A 21,905-nucleotide genomic window follows, 5' to 3' on the forward strand; every position below is an offset into this window, starting at 1 on the left:
ACAGTAAAGTGTGTGTCTCTGGTGGTATTGTAGAGGAATGGATAAAGGCAATGTCTCAGAAGAAACGATAATTAATTCCTAAAATCAGACTCTGGTTACTGGTGTTCAGGAAGTACCTTCAGCTGTAAAATCATAGCTGGATGAAAGCTGAGGACAATCACTCATCTCCACAGTGTACAGACCCAGATCTTCCTCAGATGGGTCTGTGAAGGTAACAACTGACCTGATAGACAAACAATAAAGTAAAAAGACAAATAAGCAGACTCAGCATTTTCAGCTTTGTGTTCTTGAGTCTGTAGCAAGATCTGCTGTAGACTCTGTCTGCTATAGCAAGATCTGCTGTAGACTCTGTCTGCTGTCAGACTTTGTGCTAAAACTCCTTTCTACCAAGGGAGCAATTATTCTTCAAAATGAAAAGATCTGACACAATTCAAAACCACAATTTTATTGATAAGAAATACACCTAAAATGCAACTTAATATTTAATGTAACTGATGTGTCATGATTAATTAAAAGTAACTGAATGGAACCTAACTCAAAACAAACAGAACAAGTTACTTGTTGTAATTTTACCTGTTCTTTGTGGTTTCTGCTTTCGTTCTCTGAGAATCGATGGGTTCTGTGTAATTTTTGCTCCAGATAAACTCGCTATCGTCGTTCATCTCAACAGCCTCATAGCCCAAAAATATAAACCCATCGTCATCCACACCGATCTTAATCTCTTTAGTTCCTGAAAAATTCAAAACAGCTGTGACAACTAGACATGGGCTGGTTAGTATATCAAAGCTTAACAAGGTTTTAGGAAATGTTCTAAAGAACTTCAGTTTTCTTAAAGACATAATATTGCTGTAGATGAAACTCTTTACACTTTCTCCTCCCTTTCAAAAACAACAGTCATCTTTTTTCAAACATTTCTAGTTGCCATAAAATCAGCATAAAATACATTTGGCGAGTTTCTATAAAAGGCCTGTTTGTTGTTTAACAGAAAAATGTAATATTTCAGGGAAATGTGCTTGTCCTCTGTCTTCTGGAGCGTTAGATTTAGCTTTAAATTATGACAATCTAATCATTTCTTGATTTTATTTAACAGACAAATAATACATGCTATTCAAGATCCTCTTCAGTATTCTTATCCATAGACAAATCTGGCCTGATTAGGCTAATAAACCAATGACAGCACAGGTTTATAGAAAGTTCTATTCTAATATCAGTCCAGTAAACCGACCTGGTTGGGTCTGAACTGTGACCGACTCAGAGGGCAGGGAAGCACGACCAACTCCTGCATTATTAACAGCCGACACACGGAAGCAGTAGGTGTGACCTGTCTGCAGACCTGTCACCTAGATACCACAGGGAGCAGATTCATTGTTTACAACTCACTGAAATAATTCAATTAATGATTTAAACCTTAACGCTGCAGACATAGACATGAGCAGTTTCTTCCGATTGGGTTATGCAATAATAATACACACTTCTGTTCAATATACTTTGAAGTTAAATCTGATCCAGGTGCCTTTGGTAAACATGTTGTTTTGCGCCTCTCACCTTGTAATGAGTTTCAGAAACAGGTTTGGCAGTCAGAATCGTCCAGTTGTCTGACTGGTTTCCCTGGCTCATTTCCAGCATGTAGCCACTGACCGGACTTTGACCCTCATAGAGCGGAGACGCCCATCGGAGCACCAGGGAGTCGTCTCTCACTTCCCTGAACTCCAGGTCATACGGGCAACCTGAGGACCAGAGAACTGAATAAGCAACACACCGGAAACATCTGCAAGCCACAAATAAATTGGGAATATGAGTCAAATTGAAAATAAGATCATAGACTCCTAATCTACCCAGATTGACTTCAATGCTGCACGTGGTAGTCAATTTGCCGATTGATTTTTAGTCATTTTTAAATTATTTATGTTATAGAGGAAAGCCCATTTGCCAAGATTAATGAGCTGCTCATTTTGCCGAGCTTGTCTCCATTTCCTATATTAATGGTACAAAATACAGAACTGAGCAAGGCAAAAGTCTTTTCCATTCACTTGCCATATACTTCTAAAGATCGGGTGAATTAGTATGTGGTCGGGAATGTTTATATTCATAATAAGTATAATAAAAATTTATACTTTTACATATAAATAAAGGAAACATGATCCCCTCAAATCCCAAGATTTGTCATATCTAGTTATGTTTGCGATATGAGAAATGTGAGCCTATCGAGATCTGTAAGGAGAAACAAGAGCTGTGTCTACTGCTTTCAAACTTCATCTTTTAAAAAAATCCAACTTAAAGATGTAACGGTTGCAGCCCATATGTAATTTCATAGACAGTCCTGAATGCATCAATTACTCTCCCTGTAATTGCCTGATTGTCTGCTTCTGTCCTACTGCTTATAAAACTCACTTGTTTCCTCTTGGCCTCTGCCAAATCGGCTGCAGCCCTGTCTCAGCTCTCCAGCACAAGTTCAAGCAATTACCCTGATATCTGTGATTCTGCACTGGACTGTTTTGTTGACCCTTCCTCTGCCTTTCCCCTGTTGGAGATAGTGAGTTGGATTTTTTTTATTATTGCATCATTTTGGTGATTGAACTCTGCTCTCCTTCCAAGTAGTGATTTCTACATTCTGGACTTTGATTTGGTCTTTGGACTAAATTGGACCATCAGAGTTCAGAAATAAGGAACTGAGCATTGGGACCTTTCCTCTATCCTGCTTGCCTGCCCTAAAAGTTCTTCAAACAACAAGGATTCTCTGCTTTACCACAATTGAAGGTACTGCAAAACCCAACAATATGGGTTTGGAAACATTACTCCTCCTTGGAAACTTTTGACTGAAAGTAAGGGTCTGAATTATTTAGGTAATCCACAGAGAATGCTGTTTGGTAATGCTACAAACAGTAATAATTTTAAAATAATAAAGAAATTTCAACTCTATGATTGTTTTTGTCTCACAGTTCTTATGGCGAAAACAAAATTGTCCAAACTCTGTCTGTATATCTGAAAGGAACAGAAGGTGTGTCCAAAAGTTTGGACAAACCTTCTCATTGAATTCAATGAGAAAGTGTGTCCAAACTTTTGGTCTGTACTGTATACTTTGTTTAAATGGAGGAGGGTATTATGTATCTTCCAAGAACATAGTGTTATTTTATAGCACAGTCAAGTTGGTTCACTGTTTTACCTTTAGTTGTTATAAAAAAACGTAAAAGACTTTTGCATGATGGCCGTATCTGAAGCTTTGAAATTCGCCTCTGTCTCTTTAAGAAGATCCTTCCCTTTCCAACACTACCCTTTAACCAGTCACGATTTTCTGGCTTAATTTGTTCTTTGTGCAATCTGATAAAATTTCAAGGGTTTTCTACAGATTTGAGCTGTTTTTGTTAATTTTCCTGATCATTATCTGAGAAATGCTTTTCATTTGAATAATTTAGGTACACAGTGGTCTCCTGAACTCAATGTGCAGTGTTATCAAAACAGCCAAAGATCCTGATATTTTCTATCTGCTTGCTTTATTAATGTACTGGTGTAAGAGTCTTTGACAACACTAATCTTATGTCTGTTGCACACTATCAGCCATGTCTGTGATTTAGAAACCTCAGAATGGGAATAGTTAAATGGTTAATTCTAACATTTAGCTTGGGTATTTTTCAAGCTAAAAGTTACTGAATCAAGTTTAACATCAAATTATGTTTACAAATGAGGGTATAACAATGCAGTTAATGTCAAAGGTAACAAAAATCCAGTAAAAAGGGGGTCAGACCCATCAGACTCCGTCAGATGGGTTTGTCATTTTCAACTCACACATTGGTTTCCCTCCCTAACTTTGCTTGTAGTAGAGGAGTTAAAGTATCTTGGTGTTCTGATCATCAGTAGGATGGAGCAAGACCTGGATTGACAGATTAGGGCCTCATCTGCAGTAATGTGGGCTCTGCTCTGATCTGTTTTGGTGAAGAAAGTACTGAGCCTAAAGGGAAGCTTTTGATTTATCGATCAGACTTATGTTCCAATCCTTGCCTACAGTCACAAGATACAGATCATGACCCAAGGACCAAGGTCATGCAAGAGACTGAAATAAGCTCCTTCCAAAGACATGCCAGGACAGATTTAAAGATGTAGGAAGCCTAAAGTAAAGTTTCTGAACATTATTATCAGCTAAGCATTTAGATATAAACAGCCAATTAAAAACCGAGGGATTTTAATCACTTGGTTCCCGGCTGCTATTCTTTGATGACATGCTACAGGTAAAATTCATCTGCAGAAGATGTCATTTAAAGCCTGATATTTTTTCTTTGGTCTTTATTTTCATACTTTTCTCTTTTTTTCCCACAGGATCTGTTGTCATGTTCAAGTTAGAGAACGTGATTGAAAATAGGAGAAAAGTAGGCAGAGTTCAAGAAAAAAAAAACGTGAGCAATAGGACTTTATAAGATTATGAAAAGGTTGAATCATTTATGTTTTTCTGCTTCTGTGTTGAGTGGTTCAAGTAATTATACAGTATTTTGAAATTGCAGTGCGTGTTTATGAAAACGAAGCCTGTACCCTTTTAATAGTGTACTGTTAGAGTTAAATGATTATTTCTCATTATAAATTTTCCACCAGCAATGATATTCAAGAACAAATCAAATATGAACCACGCATGGTAAATAGTTAATAGCTAATTCTAACTCAAGGCTGCTATTTCAACCACTTTACTATTCATTTAACCATTGACCTCAGCTATCACTGTGTGCTTTAATGGTACAATAGGCAGGCAGCATATTATCATCCTGGTATTTCAAACTGCCCTGTTTATTTTGCTGCGAGATGACTACATACACTATTAGAGATGCAGCTTAAATAAAAGTAAAGATGGCAGCAAGTGGAAATGGGTTCTGCAGGTGATGGATGGTGTTTATTTCTATCTCCCCTCTCCTCCGCAGCTAGGGTCGATAAACAGATTGTAGAAACTGCAGGGCAGCAGAGTATTGACGGATGCTCAAATTCCCAAAGCTCTTAGGTAAATGAATCACATGGGAATGGCTGATTTTTAACTGTGGAGTTCCTCTTTAATTTAACAATATGTTGTGGCTTTTGTTATCACCTTTGCTTGTGCAAGTTGTGAAATCCAAAACTAGTTTTGCCTGCCAACTGTTTGTAGCTTTTGAGTATAAAATTGTAGCTAACAGGAAATGTTCCTCTCTAAGGTTTTTTTTCTAAGTTATACTGATGTTTTGGTAATAAACGTTTACTATCTTCCAAAGGTTTTTATTGAGAAACACAACCGGTTTATGCAAAGTGTCAATATTTACAGGTTATCATGCAGGACATCAGCATTTGAGCCAAATTAATCCGTTGTTGGTTGATCATAGCTTAAATAATGGCACAATTAGATGTTCTCAATTGAATCAGATTCTAGGATATTGACTTGAAATTTAAGTGTTTTAATCCTGAACCACTTGCATGACCATTTTTTATTGTGACATTGTGCTATACTTTGAAAAAAAAATAGCACCAAATCATTTTTGTATCATTGGGTAAAGTCGAGGGCCATAGAATCAGATCTCTAAGTGGATTGGATTCTATGACCCTCCTATAAATAATTACCAGCTCTCTATTTTACTCAAAGTTCTGGAAATTATTGTCTGAATTTAACCTTAAGGATTTCATCACAGTAATTTATGTGTGATTTGGTCTGATAGAAACAGAAAAATAATAGTAGCCTTAAGGGTAATGACATTACTGAAGCCTTTCATAAGCAACATTGGGCAGGATGTTTCATTTACTTACCAAAAGCATGGCAGTTACACAACTAGTAACACAACTGATACCAGTTGTGTTACCAGAACTGGTAACACAAATTGTTACCAGTTCTGGCTTCTCTAATCACATTTTGGCTGGTTTGATAATATGTCTTTTGCAAAGAATAACATGAATACAGGCAGATTCATGGCAGTGTTCAACTTTTCTTCTAACTTTTATTCCAAAAAGGGACTTAGCCAGAGAAGGTAACTTTAACCTATTACTCTGCAGTATAACCTTGATATTTCATAGAGTTTCTATCTGTCTTTGATGTTCATCTTCCAGAGAAGTGGCTTCTTTGCTGCTCTTTTTCAATCAGAAAGTCTCTGTCCAACTGTGCATGCAGAAAAACTTACACATGTCAGCTGTCAGTCTCCAGTAAACTCTACACTGGTGGTGACCAGACCGCTTAGTTGAATCATCTTTAGGAGACATTCTGGACATTCTTGATCAATCTGGATCTTTCTTCACCACAGTAAATTTATCTGCTTGAGGTCCTTGATTATTCAATAAATGGGTGGAATAGCCTTGCCGTTTGTGTTGAGAACAGAAGTAGGATTTACATTTTTAAAACAACCACTCTGCTCTTCTAATTCAATCATGCTGTCAGTGATGTCTATCAGCTACCCTGTCTTCAATAATCTTTCCCCTGGGCTAATGAGAAAATCACTAAAAGCAGGTAATTTTTGGCTAGGCTAAAACACAGAGCAAATTAGGTTTTAGTGATTAAGTAAATTGTCATTGGCTTTCATGAACTTTGTATTGATTCATTTAGTCATTCACTAGCAATCTTGACTTGATGCAAATAGAAGCCATTATAACTGAGGCAAGGAAGTCTGCAATAAACAAAAACAGGCTAAAATAGTTAATAGCTAATTCTAACTCAAGGCTGCTATTTCAACCACTCTACTATTCGTTTAACCATTGACCTCGGCTATTGCGTCATTGTGTATTTTAGCCTATTGTGTCAGGCTAAAATATTTTGGCCACAACTAACCAGTATAGAGACATAAAATCTTTTGGTAACACTACAAACATAAGATTTATTTCCTAATTCACTGCAGGCAATTGTTTTCATATTTGAAATCCCTTTCATGCATAGTGGTCACTACAGTGGACAGCTATCTAAAAGCCATTTTCTTGTGCTTCCTGTGGATTTTTATGTTATAAATGCACACAGACCACTGAAGTGGACACTAATGCATCATAAAATACACTATCAACTACTGGCCATCAGCTGCAAATGCAAGAAATTATTTTTGTTAAATACAATATGGCCGACAGACAAAAAAGCATGAGAACCGACCAGGTCCCTCCTTCTACTGTAGACGACTCTTGCAAGTAAAAAAAATATTGTGACATCAGATAACCCCTAAGGAACAATACTACTGATGTATTTTTCAAATAACAACTTTGTATTTGGACAAAATTACAATTGATCACATAAAAATAAAAAAAAATAAAAAAATTATTTTTACAAAAAAATTTTCCTACCTTTTTTATGCCTTAAGAAAAGAATTTTAAAAAATGGAAAACAAATTCTGACACAAAGGATCATAATTCATGCATCAGAGGGCATCTTCAAATAACACCTGTAAGGTTTGTAATTGTTGGATGCAACTGTTAAGCATTCAGATAAGCAGAGATGCATTTGCATGGATTTGATGAGAGTTTAGCTTTCACCTGGTTCTGGCATTGTCCACTTCTCGCACAGAAATGCTTCACTGGCGTCAGACGGTTTCCCAACACCAGCTGCATTGGCAGCAAAGACACGGAACTGGTAGAAATGTCCAGTTTTCAAGTCTGATACCTGCAGACAAACAAAGCTGATAAGGCGTTGAAAGGTGCTGATGCATGGGACATTACATGTAAATATATATATATATATTTTTTTACAAGAATTAAAAAATGTTTACCACATGCTAAATATTTACCATCAGTGATATATTACCAAAATTAAAGCCACTCTGTCTTAGAGGAGTACTGGAAAAATCTCCATGCATTCGTCAAATCTCAGCTTTACTGCACAACAATTTTACTTGGAGTTAAAATATTGCCTCCTTTTTATTCCAGCAGATTTCCAATGCTGCAGGCAAAGTGCTGGCTGGTATATCCAGGAAATATCCCATTCCTCTCACCTGAGCCTCTTTACCTTGGGTTTCTGTGATTTAGAATAGATTTTAAAATCCTCATTACATTTAGAGGCCCGAATGGCCTTGGTCCATCTTATCTCAAAGAACTGATTGCTCCCCATTATCCCACTGGATCTCATTGTTCCCAGATAGCAGGCACACAACTTATCTCAGTGGAAACGTTTTTCTTTTTAACAATTTGTTGAATTTGGTCTGACTTTTATTACTCTTCCTTTTTCTTCAAACTTTTCCTTTATTACTTTATGAATGTTATGAATGTATCTTTAGAAATGCAATACATTTAAAATAAATCATTTTATTATTTACTCGTTTGTAATTTTTGTGTTTGAAATTCAGCTTCGTAAATGGTCTTTTTTTTTTATTTCAATGAAAAACTCATCTAACATACTATGCTAATTTTACTCAGTTTTACCAAGACATAAATAGAAAAGTCCAATCAGGGGGAAATGTTCTCCACTTGTACAGCTTCACTCTGCCTGATTCAGGAATTTAGAAGACTATTTACAAGTTATTAGCTCTACTGGCGCTGAAACATGTTTCTGAGCTCCTGAGACATTTTTCGCTCGGGGGGGAGAAGGGATTCAGGCCTATTGATCTGCTCATTGATCCTCCTATTCACAGCCACTTAGACTCTAAGGCCCTTATCGCCTCGGCGAACAGCTGGGAACCTCCACAGCCTCTGCCTATCTTCGAGGAACTAATTGACCACAGCATAGGGAGCTTTTTCATAACAGCAGCAGCCGCTATCTGTAAGCTGCTATGTCTCACCTGCACCTTTCTTCATTAGGTGCAAATCCTTTCCTGCATGATATATTTAAACTGAACAACAAATCAATCAGGTCGATGTACAGTCCAGCATGAAGAAGGCACAGATAGTGTCTTTAAAATTAAACTTCTGCCACCAGGGGGCAATCAGGCTACATTTGACTGACTGATAGATGAACCTTTGTTCTCTGGAAAGAAAAGTTGCCTGCTTGAATACTTGACCTGCTGCTCTAATAATCAGGTGAAATAATCTTTGTTGCCAATACATATATCTGACAACTAAAGTTATTCCACTTTTTTAATAACACTAATATAAACAATCCTGTTGCAGACTTGCAAGTTGATTTTTTCCCCCACCTCTAAAATTGATCAATAGTTTCATTTAAAAAGCCTTGAAGGCTAGAATAAAACATTTGCAAATTACCCACTGAACCATGGACCCAAGTAATAAATCAAAGAATAACCTCAACAAACATTACTTACAAAGTAAGTACTCAATGATGGATTAGTAATAAATTAGTACTTTTTTTCTAGTATTTTTAAGTGTGCCGCTAGAATTTAAAATGGAGTGTTGTTTTACATACCAAGGGATGTGGAGAGTTTACTCTTCTTTTTGTAAAGTATCTTGTCATTCTTAAAATTTTAAAACCTTGTAAAGAATAAATGCCTGCCTTTCAAAGGTACTTGTATTCCTTAAAGTTTTTATGTTACAACTACCCTTAGTGTATTTTGTTTGACTTGTTGTGATAGATCAACAGAAAATAGTGAATAATTGTGAAGAGTAAAAGAATGAACACATAGTTATTTATTTTTTAACAACTTATATTCTTAAAAGTATGCTGCAAGTCTTTCGATATATAGCTACCAGTTTATCATATCTAATATTTTTACCCTCTTTGCAAAATAGCTCAATCTCAGTCAGATTTGACAGTCTCTAAACATATATTTCATATATCTGTCCACAGATTCTTGAATAGATTTATGTGTGAACTTTAAAGCCATTTTAATACATTAACATGCTTTGATCTGAACCAAAGGTTTCAAATCCTCACTTCTCCACACCTGAATAAAATGACCAAATTGCTTTCTGGCAGACAGTCAACCTCTAAAGAGCTCAACTAATGAGCTAATTATTTGAGTCATGTTGAAGCAGACAGTCATACTGCTCCAGGAACCCAGCCATCAAGCGTTTGAGTTTGAGACTCCTGATCAGGGTCACTCCACAGCCACTCTTCTTTGTATGTTTAGGGTTATTTTCCTGCTAGATGGGAAACCTCTGCACCAATATCTGACCTTTCCCATCCTCTAATAACCAGCTTTCTTCAAGGATGTTCTGCATCAACTCTAACAAGCTCCCTTTTTCCTGCTGAGGAATAACTTTCCCACAACAGGCAGCTTCCAGAACACCTTCTTCCAAACAGTGACTGTGTATAAATATTATTTATTTATTTATTTGCATGGTCCTGTCTACATTTAAGCTTTAAACAGACCAAGGGTGTACTTTCATTTTCACCGTGACTGTAGGTTTCTTCTTGATGTAAAGAAAATTAAAGGTTTTTAGGCTTAAATCATGAGCAAAGCTCCAATCCAAAGAAACAAAACTGCTTTGATTAAAAACAGCAGCTCAATTTATGTTTAAATGATTCATTTGATTCCAAGAAATCAGCATCTTGATTAAAATAACACCCCATGCTGGAAAAAGATTGCACTTCTTGTTATTTTATGAAAGTGCTGAAATGAGTTTTTTCTAACAACACGACCTCCAGTCCTAAAAACTGCAGGACACAACATGAGGGGTCAGTTATTGTGCCCAGCCATTTTCATTCTAATTGGCTTTGTCCTTGATTTTTTTTCCCTCAGGAGATAAAAACAGCCTCTCACACATTCATAAAATATCCAATTATGGAGCTCTTGTATTCTTGGTGAAGCACTATACCAATTTAACTTTGTTAGGAGTCTCCATGGACACTGCCAGGTTGCCTAGTGGCGCAGACAGATAGAATGAATGACGGTTTGCTATTATTGCCAATTACATGCAAGAAAAGAAAAAGTGGATAAAAAAAAACAAACTTTACTATTCAGGACGTCCATTCAAAACCCTTAATGCTGTTACTAAAAATCTTTTTGGAAGTCTATTTGGATCTTGAAACCTATTATTTTCTTTATACCATTTCACCATGGTAATGGTATATTCAGGTAGATGTGCAGTATTAGTCATCAGTCAATGTAATAGGTTTCATGTTGTGCTAATCTTGCTCAATGCTAATATAAGATGTTAAAGAGAGTTTTTTTTATGTCATCTCTGTAATAATTTTGTTTTGTTTTATAGTAATAAGAAAACCATTCACCAACCTATGAATATAGGTATAACCAACCTTGAGCTGCTTCTCTTTGGCAGGTTTTATGTTGACCTCTCTCCAGATCTCCATGCCCTTCTCCTTCTGGTCCAGGTAGTAGCCGCAAACAGAGCTTCCCCCGTTAGAGGAAGGAGCCCTCCAGCCCAGAACTATCTCTGATTCTGTGCACAGCAGCAGGGCAATGGCAGAGGGAGATGAGGGAACATCTGCAGAAATGAGGGGAAAAAAACAAACAAACAAAAGAATTATAGGTGAAAGATATTTATTGAAAGTATCTTATCACTTGGCTGTTACAACATGAATGCCAAGATTTCCTTAGAAGGCTTGAGATTCTGTCTATTATTGCAAACTGTTGCATCTGTGCCATTTTTAAAGGGATTATTCAGCTCATATTCTCTTTGATAAAAATTCATTTCTTGGAAAGAACTGGACTAATACTATTATCCACCAGGACATTTCAGAGCTGGCGAGACTGTGATGGATTTTTGATGGCAGTGAACCAAATCTGTCAATGTAATGTAACCTGCCAAAGCACAATGTGGCTTCTAAAAGTACATTTGAAGTGAAAAAGGTCCCCTTTACATTCTCTGATACGTGTTTGCTGAAAGCTAAAAGGCAAATTGTAAATAAGTATTAGGTCAGATGGGTCAGTCTAATGACTTCCATGCCAATGAAAAGAGCCTCAAACCTTTTTCAGCACTTCTTTTGGCTGAATGTGTTTGTTTTAATATTTCATACTGCTAAGATTTCAGGAACTGTTGCAACATCACAAAATCCTTTGTGAACTTACTAATAGCTGATTTGACCAGGATGGGGTGAGACTCATCTGAATACTTGCTGTTTCCTACTCGACTCACAGATTTCACCCTGAACACATATTCCTTCCAAGTCTTTAGACCGTGAACTATAAACCTGAAGACACATCATGTTTGGATTACACACTCATAAGGATCAATGGCAGTGTATGTTATCATTACAATAATTTATTAATTGTATTCAGACACGTTATAGGTCAATCTTTTTTTTTACCTGGTTGTTGTTAAGGGTTTGTTGTTGGCAGTTTTCCACTCCTGTTTTTCTGCTTCACTGTAGTACAGATAATATCCCACGATGTCGTCTTTGTCTTTTGGTTCTTGCCACTGCAGCAGAACTGAGGTGTCTGTATCTCTAATGGCCATGACTGAGTGAGGTGGAGGCGGCACAGCTAAAGGGAATCAAGTGAGATTCAATCCATCAAAACAAATAGAGGCAATTTATGAACTGATGGAACATTCAATAAGTTCAATGTGTTCATTGAAATTTACCCATGACAATTTCTAAAGAAAAATTAGTTGTAAATTGAAGTCTATTGCATCGTTTGTTTTCTAGTGCGGATGAATAAATTAGAGAAAGAGAGAGTGAGTTTATGTTTTAGATTTTTATACAGTGTGAACAATTCTGATTTAATTCAGAATCCTATAGTTATCCACACATAGGGCATGTCAAAAAACAAAACAAAAAAAAACAAGAGATGGGAATCAATGGGAAGAATCAATGGCACATTTTCAAAACCAAACAGTCTGGAATAGTGCAAGAAATGGATCAAGGCCTGCAGCCGACCTCATGTCCTGTTGAATGAAACTGATCGACGACAACTACCACATGTTCATCTGCACTAAGGTAACTGGTAGTAAACATCCCATTTTTTGTCATAAGGACACTTATTAATAGTCAAATCAAAGATCAATAAGTGAAGGTAGTCATGCTTGATTTTATGTGTGTAAATTCAATGGTAGCTCTATGGCAGGATGAAAACATGCTGCAGTAACTGGCAGGTTTACATGTAACCACCTCTTTCTGCTACTGTTTATTTTTAAGCATTTTCCTGAAGGCAGATTTTCATAATCCGGTGTTATTTAAGCGTTTTGCATTTGCAAGATGCATCTGACACAACTTTCACACTCATCCAATGAGACTTTGAGCCCTCTTTTTTCTTTTGGCTGCAAATGATTCGATTTCTTAGTTGTTTCCTGCAAATAGCCTGATGTAGGACTCGTTGGAAAATTGTCTTGCCTGTTGTCTTTGCCTCAGTGTTGGCTGATAAGGCAAAAATTATCAGCCTTGGGTAACGCATAGTTTGTTTGTCGGAGGTTTGATCTACTTCTGCATGGGGCCGGAGTCGGTGTCATGTTCATTGATTCAGTTACTGAACTTTCCCTTCTTCTTTATTTTGTTTTATTTTTTATTTTTTTGAAAACATGATTTATGATCCCAGGGATTGAATATTAGCAGGGAAAAATAGTGGTGTAGATGGTTTCTTGAAGGTGTGCTTTCTATGCATCTTCACTCAACCAGCTCTGTTTTCTCTGATGCATTTTTATCAAATCTTTTCTAGAAATTAGATCATCCAGGAGCTTAATCTTTAAGGATGTAAAATCTTCCAATATTATAGACAACTTTATAATTGATGTAAAAGGGATTTGATGTGGATAACTCATTGTGGAATAAGTTGCTAAAAAATATTTTTCCACATCTTTTCATTTAGTTTTTTTAATGAGATACTACCCGTTTTGTCTTTTTTACACATGTATTGTGATTCCAGAATAAAGCCAGTGGTATCTTGGCACAATTATTGCAGGTGCAGCATTGTATAGGAGGTAAATGCTGACTCAGGAATTTAGTCTTAATGATGTAACTGACCTTTGAGCAGACAAAGTAATAATTGGGCAGCAGGATTTATCTTCTCTTACCTTGTGGCTTTCCAAGGGAAATTGGTGGGCTCGGGTCGGAGGGGTCGCTAACACCATACTTGTTGATGGAGCGGACTCTGAAGCAATACTGTTTGTCTTTGACCAGATCAAACACTGGGTACCTGGGAGAGTTCACCACCTTGTCCAGACTGGCAAGTTCCCAGCTGCTTTTCCCTGCCAAGGACTGATTCAAGCAAAGAAATTTGATGTAAATATATATAAAAAAGCAAAAGTGGAAATTTAAAAAATAGCTTAGGTATTTCAGCCAATCAGACCCTTAAATGAAACCACATTGAAATGAAGACATATAGCATTGTGGATAATTTGTTCTTTTTAGTTCTATTTACCCATCACTGAAAGAGTATCTCAAGAGTCTAAAGCTATACCAGGTCCCTTTTAATATTCCTTATTTGCATTTCTATGTTGCTACTCCGTGGGTTTCACATTTCCTTCTATAAGTCATTGTTTTGTAAGTAGAAATACCAACAAAAGAGCAGGTATGGTAAAAGAGAAGAGTGATTATAAAGTGCTTGCTTGAGGGCAAAAAGGATATTTGAATGTTCACTCCATTATATAAGCAGAAGTGAGGCTGCAGACTTTAGTAATTTCAGGTGCCTTTGAGAGATTTGACAGTTTTATTACCTCAGTAACTTCTAAAGCCTCAATAAAAATCTATTTCCTCTGGCAGTTTTCTGATTATTGAAGTCAGGAGCTGTTGAGTGCCGGAGTTGCTATCGAGGAGCCACGGCTCTCTATTGTTGCAAAGAACAGGTCAGTCTCACATTTTTGATCTGCTTCTGTCATCACTTTGAACCTTAAATTTATAGTTGAGAAAATATTGTAAAAAGAGGGAGCTGGCTCCATCCATTGATTTTTCATACCTGCTTATTCTTTTCCGGGTCAAAGGTGACACTATAGAGGTGTCACCAGTTCATCTCTGGGAGAAACACAATTACATACCCATAAAGAGGCAAACCTAACATACATTTCCTGATGTCCTCTGTGGCTCTTTGTGTCTCTTCTGTAAAGCTTTAAATTATTTTTGGAGCTCTCTCCTTAGTTGTATGAATTTAAATATTCCACATAAATTTACTGCTTTAAATGTTTGTACAAATTGCATACAGGGTATCTCCGATGTTCTCACACTCTACAATAAAATATCTGCAACAAATACCATGTTGAGCAGAATGTCCAATGACAGCGTCCATAAAGAAAAATACACTTAAATTAACCTGGAAAGTGGACCAGTTGCTGAATATGAAACATCTTTTTATATACAATTTATGAGAGACATGTCTGAAAATATTTATATCCCTGAAGGTTTAGATTTAAATTGCTGTTCAACCAAGAAATTTGTTTCTAACAGGAAGTGATATAGCCATCTCTCCAAGGATAGGAGTATCTGTTTTGAACAATGTAACTTTGCTGTCTTATGACTATTTTAATAAAATAAAAGGAATATCAAAAATTATACATACCCTTCTCTAAAATCAGTGGAAACATCTTACATTCGCATTTCAGAAATCAAACCTTACTTGATGTTTTCCAGTTGATGTAGTGTTTGACACTGAAATTCAATGGTAGTGATCTTTTTCTGTAGGACTGAAATTCACAATTTCTTAACCACAAAAATATGTGACCCTGCAACAATAAGGTTCTGGCTTCATATTCTGGCCCAGGAGTCTTCCTGCATAGAGATGGCATGTTCTCCCCATGTAAATGTAGTCTAAAAGTATGGATGTTAAGGTATATTTCACTCTAATTTGCAATAAGAAGGAAGTGTCTGTATCTTTCTATGATGACTTAGTGTTAATTAAGGACTGGTGGTGCATCCAGTGTAAACCCTGCATTAAATACCATCTACTGGAGAGAAACACAGAGAAATGGCTCCTAACGTGACTCATACAAGCTTTGTAAATTGTGGAAACAGCAAAACATCATCTTTCTATCTCCCTGCTGCATTGTAACAAATGGATGTAAAAACTACAGCAAGAAAATACAGTAAGGTAGCTGGGTTTTGAAAATACAGCTCTTTACTGTGATCTGAAATGCGTATGGAAAGTATATGGGACGTGATTGGACCACTGGATCACGTGCGGAAATTTACTGTTGTACTGTAAATTTTTAATGTACAGTTGCATTGTGGGATTTTTACCGACTGGAGGACAACGTTCACAGGCTAGAGGGCGGGGCCAACACTGACTCACCGGGCAAGTACTTTTTAAAAAAACATTGTATTGCAGTTTTGTTACTGGTCAGTTTACTTTTGTTTATTTGATGGCTTGGTGCTTTTGCTGTAAGCTAAAAATGAATGAGCGGAGTTTGATCCCACTCGTAGTTCTAACAGCAGTCGTTTGGATCCCGGCTGGGTTTTTTACCGTCTGCGGTTCTGGCAGGTTACCAGAAGGCAGATATCTGCCGCTCCTACAGTCTCAGACTGCGGGTTAAACGAGTAGAAATTAAGCAAACAATGTTGCATCACCTTCTCCTCCTCTGGACGTCTGACACCACCTGAACCTGAATCAACATCCTCCTCTTTCCGTGGATCACACGGGACGGCTTCGCTTTCCTGTTTTCTATTATTTTGCATCGTTTGTATATATATATATAAAAAAAGAGTCAGCTGCTTTTGTGGTTTAGGTTTGTGCTGGTTTTGCGTTGGAGAGGTGGTTGTGCTCTGGCAGGTCAAGTGCAGTGATAGTTTTGTGCAACTCTCTCTATGATAAAAATGTGATGAAATCACAGTAACCATGTTATATAATTACTGTGCTATTTTAAAGAAATTATAGTAACACTAATCAGATTACAGTAATATAATAATAAAAATTGCAGTAAAACTGCAATAAAATTACAGTAAAATTGTAATAGAATTACAGTAAGGCTACTGTAAAAAAAAATTACAGTAAGCTTACTGTAAAGTTACTGTAATTTCTTTACCGTAAAAATTATAGTAACTGGCTGGCAACCCTGCTGCCAGTACGTTACTGTAAATTCTACAGTCACTTTTTTACAGTGTGTGTCATTCAAACACATTACAAAAGAAAACTTTGAAAGCACCCCTGCTTGAAATGCATAACAATCCAAAATGGAAAAAAATTTAAATGTTTAACTCTTGAGACCCTTTGTTCTTGAAACTTTTGTTATCGACCAAAAGCTTTACACTCGGACAAAATAAACAGAGTGAATGAACATGTTGTGCAGAAGACTTTTAAAAGTCTTACTCCTGATTGCTTAAAAACTGGGAAACATTAATATGACCTGGAGCTTATGATCACAATATGAAAAGAAATTACTGTGCAGTTAATCTGCTTCCAGAGCTAATAAAATATACATCCTTGTTTTTTTTTGTGTGTGTGTGTGTGTCTGGGGAGGTGTGCGTTGGCGTAAGGACCGACCCGCTCCACATAGAAGGTCAGCGGCTCCCTGCCTCGGGCTTCAGGCTCGGTCCAGCTCAGCACCACGTAGGTGTCGCTCAGCTCGCAGGCACGGACGTCTGTGGGAGGAAAAGGAGCTTTGACCTGACCTGCGGAGCAAAGTGAGGAGGAGGAGGATGAAAACAAGAGAAAAACAAGGTCAGTATGAAAAGTGTTGGCTGAGTTACAGCTTTTCTCCTCTTATTGTAAAACTCTTCAAGTTGCGTCTGCTGGAACTGATACAGCCTCACAACGGGAGAGACACTCAAACCTTCTCTGCTTCAGTTTAACCTCCATTCCTTATATGTCAAGTGTACCAAATAGCATTGGATACGTTTAGTCAGCAAATGTTCAAGGACTCAACAAGCCGGTGAAGGACTGTGAAAGTCTGGGCAAATAGTGTTTATTGCTGTTGTTCCATCTGAAACTATGCAAGTTTCTATGTTTGTTTCCCCTGAAGAGTTTGCAGAGCTGGAGAAGGCACAGAGAAAGCTCTCCTCTGCACAAGGAGAGCAAAGATTTGAAAAAAGCTAATCAGGTGAAAAGGAAAGCAAATTCTTCTCAGTACAGTGTGTAATCAGAATGACTCAGGAGGTTTTGTTTTATACATACAATTACTGTAGAGATACAAGAGGTGATTTTTTCTGACACAAAAATTACAATAAAAAAGAAATAAGATTGTCTACAAAACACTGATGCATTTCAGTTTGAAAGAGCATCTCACATACCATTCTTATATCTTCTTATATTTTGAAAAAAAAAAATCAGAATAACCCAAAATTGGTATTGGCAGTCAAACCTTGCAAAAATAAGATATTAAAAATCAGCTATAGATATTGGCAATCGTTATAGCGAATGCTGCATTTTTACTATTTAGCGATGTGCACAGAAAAATAACAAACCAGTAAGCAAAGACAATATGCCCCAAAAACATAAATAAACACAACCAATAAGAAAATTTGAGCTCTTTAAGCTGATCTCGATGAGGCTTAATCTCCCAATTATGTTCTAGTCATTACATTAAAAGCCTCACCACCTGGGTAGATGCATTCCACTGTAAGTCTCCATCATAGAGCAGAATCTAAAAGTATGATTGTATCCTCCAGGCTGCAGTTATTTTCTGGTTGCCTCATCTTCTTCCACCCTTTCACCATTCTCTGTATGTGTGGTACGCAGTCAAGGTTATCGGGCCCCCTTTCATAGACATTCACTCTACCTCGAGCCATTATGTGCATTTATTGGAAGACCACTGGGGACTTTTTGCTCCTTTCACAGTTGCAAATGGAACAAATGCTCATTGCTGTGGCCGTACAGTTACTGCAGCTCATTATTAAACATAATATGGAGATGCATTTAAGCCACGAGCCTGCGGCAACCTACAGATGAGGGGGCGGCGGTGTGTGTTCCAGTGAAAAGTAAACCATGTGTTAGATATGCTCCTTTTGAGACAGAATCAGAACTAAAGTAAAAACACAACATTCTCACCTTCCAGTTCGTCTTTTGTAATGGTAATGGTCCTTCCTCTGTCCACTTGGACCACTGAGATAAGAGAAGATGGAGAAGACATGAGAGAAGACATAGCGGTGATGGAGTTATGCAGAGATAATGATGACACCATTTTCTTGTAAATGTTAGAGGTGCAGACAAAACAGATGAACAGCAGCTTCACAGGAAGATGGAAAGAAGACCAGAGGCGAGTGAACCTTCTGTCTGTCCTTCATCCGTGTTTAATGATCCACGGCATCTGACCACAGCCCATCTGTCCTCATCGTTACACACACACACACACACACACACACACACACACACACACACACACACACACACACACACACACACACACACACACACACACGCACACCCATCCCCACAAACACATCTCATTCTCTCTCCAATACCCCCCTCTGAATCCAATATTTAGCAAGATCAAGAAATGCTTTTTAAGTCATCTTTTTGGAAACAAAGCATTTTTCTCAATGATAGCATTAAGATGCTATCGCAGAAATAACCCCGCAGCTGTGGATGAGATCTAAATCTGCACACCTACATCTGTTTTTTCTGGCACTGATCATTTCTTTGCAGGTATAACAGGGCAACTGAGGCAGATGAAGTGAATAAACAGCAGGAGAGAGTCGTGAATGCATTGCTGATGATCTTTGCAGCACACTGCAGATGTCGATGAGACAAAGCAAAAGCCTGAATAAATAGGCGGAGAAAGATAAGACACACAGAAGCTTCCACACAAAAGCAAAAGGACCATATTGAGGGACATTTTATGGTTAATTGGAGCCTCAGGGAGAATCGCTTTCAACTCTAAACGTATAGTGGTTTTCAAGCAATTAGAATGACTTAATGGTGGAGGCACAAAAGGCTTTAAATGTTTTATTCGGATATGTGAAGCATAGACCTAAACGCCAGACTTTACATTTGAAATTCTTGTTTTTTTCTTGGTTATTATAATACTAACAAGAAATTTAAACACAAATGTAATAGAAAACTTAACTTATGAAAGGTTATTTCCCTTTCATAACCATAATCAAACCATTTAATGCACACGAACTTAACAAATGTGTGCAGCCCATAAGTAATACCCATTGTCCTTGTGTATTCAAGAGGGTCTGCAGTGAGGACAGGCTCTGTGGCTTTGGAGGGACGTCCCACCCCGGCTTTGTTCACAGCACAAACTCTGAACTGGTATAGAGCCCTCTCCCTCAGGCCAAACACTGGAAAGTGGCATATTTTCTGAATGTCCACATTGCAGCGCACCCACTCTCCCTGACTGAGGTCACACCTAAAAAAATTACAATAAGAGAGGAAGAGATTAATCACAGTCACAGGAACATTTAGGCAAGTACATAAATAAATAAATAAATACATTTACACAACAAGAGATGTGAACAATTTATAGAGAAACAAACTATAAAATAATCCAACCCCCACAACAACAAAGCAAATCAGTAAACCCTCCATGCTCTATAATTGGGAGAAATCAACCTGAGATTATATGTCATGGTCATGTAAAAAGTACTTCATAAAAATTCAGAGGACTTTCACAAAACAAATTCAAAAAAGAGTAAGAAGGAGGTTGCTTAGGAACTGGAACACATCTTTTCTCTCCTTATATGAAACTCGAAAACATTGAGGATTTTTCTCTTCTACAATGATGGGAGATCATAATCAAGAGTAAACACAAAAATGATGCACACACAAATCTAAAAAGACACATTTTCCAGATACTTAAAGCATTTATCCCCTGAAAATGAATTTACTCTGAACCCCTAATCTTTCCTGGACTTTTTTATGTGCCTGCTTTTCCAATGAGGTGCTGTTTAGAGAAATGATTATGCTGAGCGTGTCACTTCTATTGTAGGCAACACTGTGCCAAGAAGTGCATGCAGCAAAACACCTGCATGTTGCTGCTTCACATAGAAAAGCAATAAAAGTTGGTTGTGCACTGCAACTACTAGAAGTCCCAATTTTATAAAATCAACAGACATAGCTTACTTGGTAATGCTAAAGAAACACATTCAGTCATTTCTATTGCTTCAATCAGCTGAGATGACAATTCCTTTAGGACCTCTGCAGCAAAATGTTAATGTAAGTGTGAAAGGATCACTCTGTCTGCTATTGATTACCTAATTAACAAATTAAATGTTAACCATTTGTAAACTGACTGAACTTTTATAGAATTTTTTATACTGACTATTCGAACTACTTTACACTTGAAATTGAACCAGAATTTTCAGATTGAAAGAAGACAACATAATGAGCCAAAGTTGCCTGAATCTGCAGCAGAAGCTGCAGCAGTATAGTCAGTTTTAAAGGATGGCCATGTCTTGGTAGGTTTGCAGTTTTATTATTCTGCATTCATTTTGAGATGGTGGGTTTTTCTTCAGAACTCCTTGTTTCTCTTACCTGTCTGTTGTGTTCATCTGTCTTCGTCATGCTTTGTTCACAAATGTCATTTAGGTACTAGAAAAATGCATTGAAAGCCATTTGTTTTTAGCCAGTATGTCCTGCCTAAATTTATCCTTTGCTAACACAGTGAAATTCAGTTTTAGTTACCCCTAACTGATCATCCTTAACAAATTTTATGGCAGATTTCGACATGGATGAATGTCTTCAATTTGTTGTCCTTTCACCTTTCGTTTTACAAATAATTTAAGATACTTTTGTGTACTTTACTGTCAGTTTGAATCAAGTGCAGGTCATACAATGGGATCAAAATTGTGTTTCTTTTTCTTCATGATAATGTCAATCTTCATAGCAGCTATAAAGGTTTAATATTTGAAATATAAATTTAACTCATGAAAGGAGAACAAATCAATACTAAGTAGGAGAAAAGATATTAATTTATAGTTTTATGTTGTTTGGTTGGTTGTTATTCTCAAAGCAGAAGTGTTTGATCATTCTTAGAGAGACTCATACCAGGATGCTGGTGGATTTCAATTCTTTCAGAGGTTCTTGAGGTGATTACACAGCTTAATGAAAGTCCACATGTGCTTAGTGAATTATTAAAGACTTAATAAGGAGAGCACACACTTCTTTATATGAGGTCCCGAATATGGTGGTGTATGTCAGAGTATTTTTGGGAGAGCAACAAGCCTCTTTTATTCTAAAACTGAAGGAGTTTAAATCTGCGGGCATCATTCAAAACTGCGCCAACTCTCATCTGTTTTTAACTTGTTCATCTGCTCAACTTGTGTTCTGCAGTCTTTATTACTACAT

At 37.1% G+C, this 21,905-nt stretch overlaps 1 protein-coding gene across 1 annotated transcript in view; it reads right to left on the reverse strand.

The window, feature by feature from the left end:
- The window catches only part of myom3 (myomesin 3), a 58,949-nt gene that overhangs the window by 10,872 nt on the left and 26,172 nt on the right, over positions 1-21,905 (reverse strand). The window contains exons 12-23 of the mRNA XM_028012195.1: positions 19,769-19,968; positions 18,663-18,716; positions 17,160-17,287; positions 13,765-13,948; positions 12,065-12,239; positions 11,826-11,947; positions 11,054-11,241; positions 7,444-7,570; positions 1,546-1,727; positions 1,226-1,340; positions 574-730; positions 117-223 (exon numbers count right to left, since the gene is read on the reverse strand). Of these exons, the coding sequence (XP_027867996.1) occupies positions 117-223; positions 574-730; positions 1,226-1,340; positions 1,546-1,727; positions 7,444-7,570; positions 11,054-11,241; positions 11,826-11,947; positions 12,065-12,239; positions 13,765-13,948; positions 17,160-17,287; positions 18,663-18,716; positions 19,769-19,968 (1,739 nt within the window). The remainder of the gene's footprint in view (positions 1-116; positions 224-573; positions 731-1,225; positions 1,341-1,545; positions 1,728-7,443; positions 7,571-11,053; positions 11,242-11,825; positions 11,948-12,064; positions 12,240-13,764; positions 13,949-17,159; positions 17,288-18,662; positions 18,717-19,768; positions 19,969-21,905) is intronic.

This window comes from Xiphophorus couchianus, chromosome 3, assembly GCF_001444195.1.
Source record: "Xiphophorus couchianus chromosome 3, X_couchianus-1.0, whole genome shotgun sequence".
Classification (NCBI taxonomy): domain Eukaryota; kingdom Metazoa; phylum Chordata; class Actinopteri; order Cyprinodontiformes; family Poeciliidae; genus Xiphophorus; species Xiphophorus couchianus.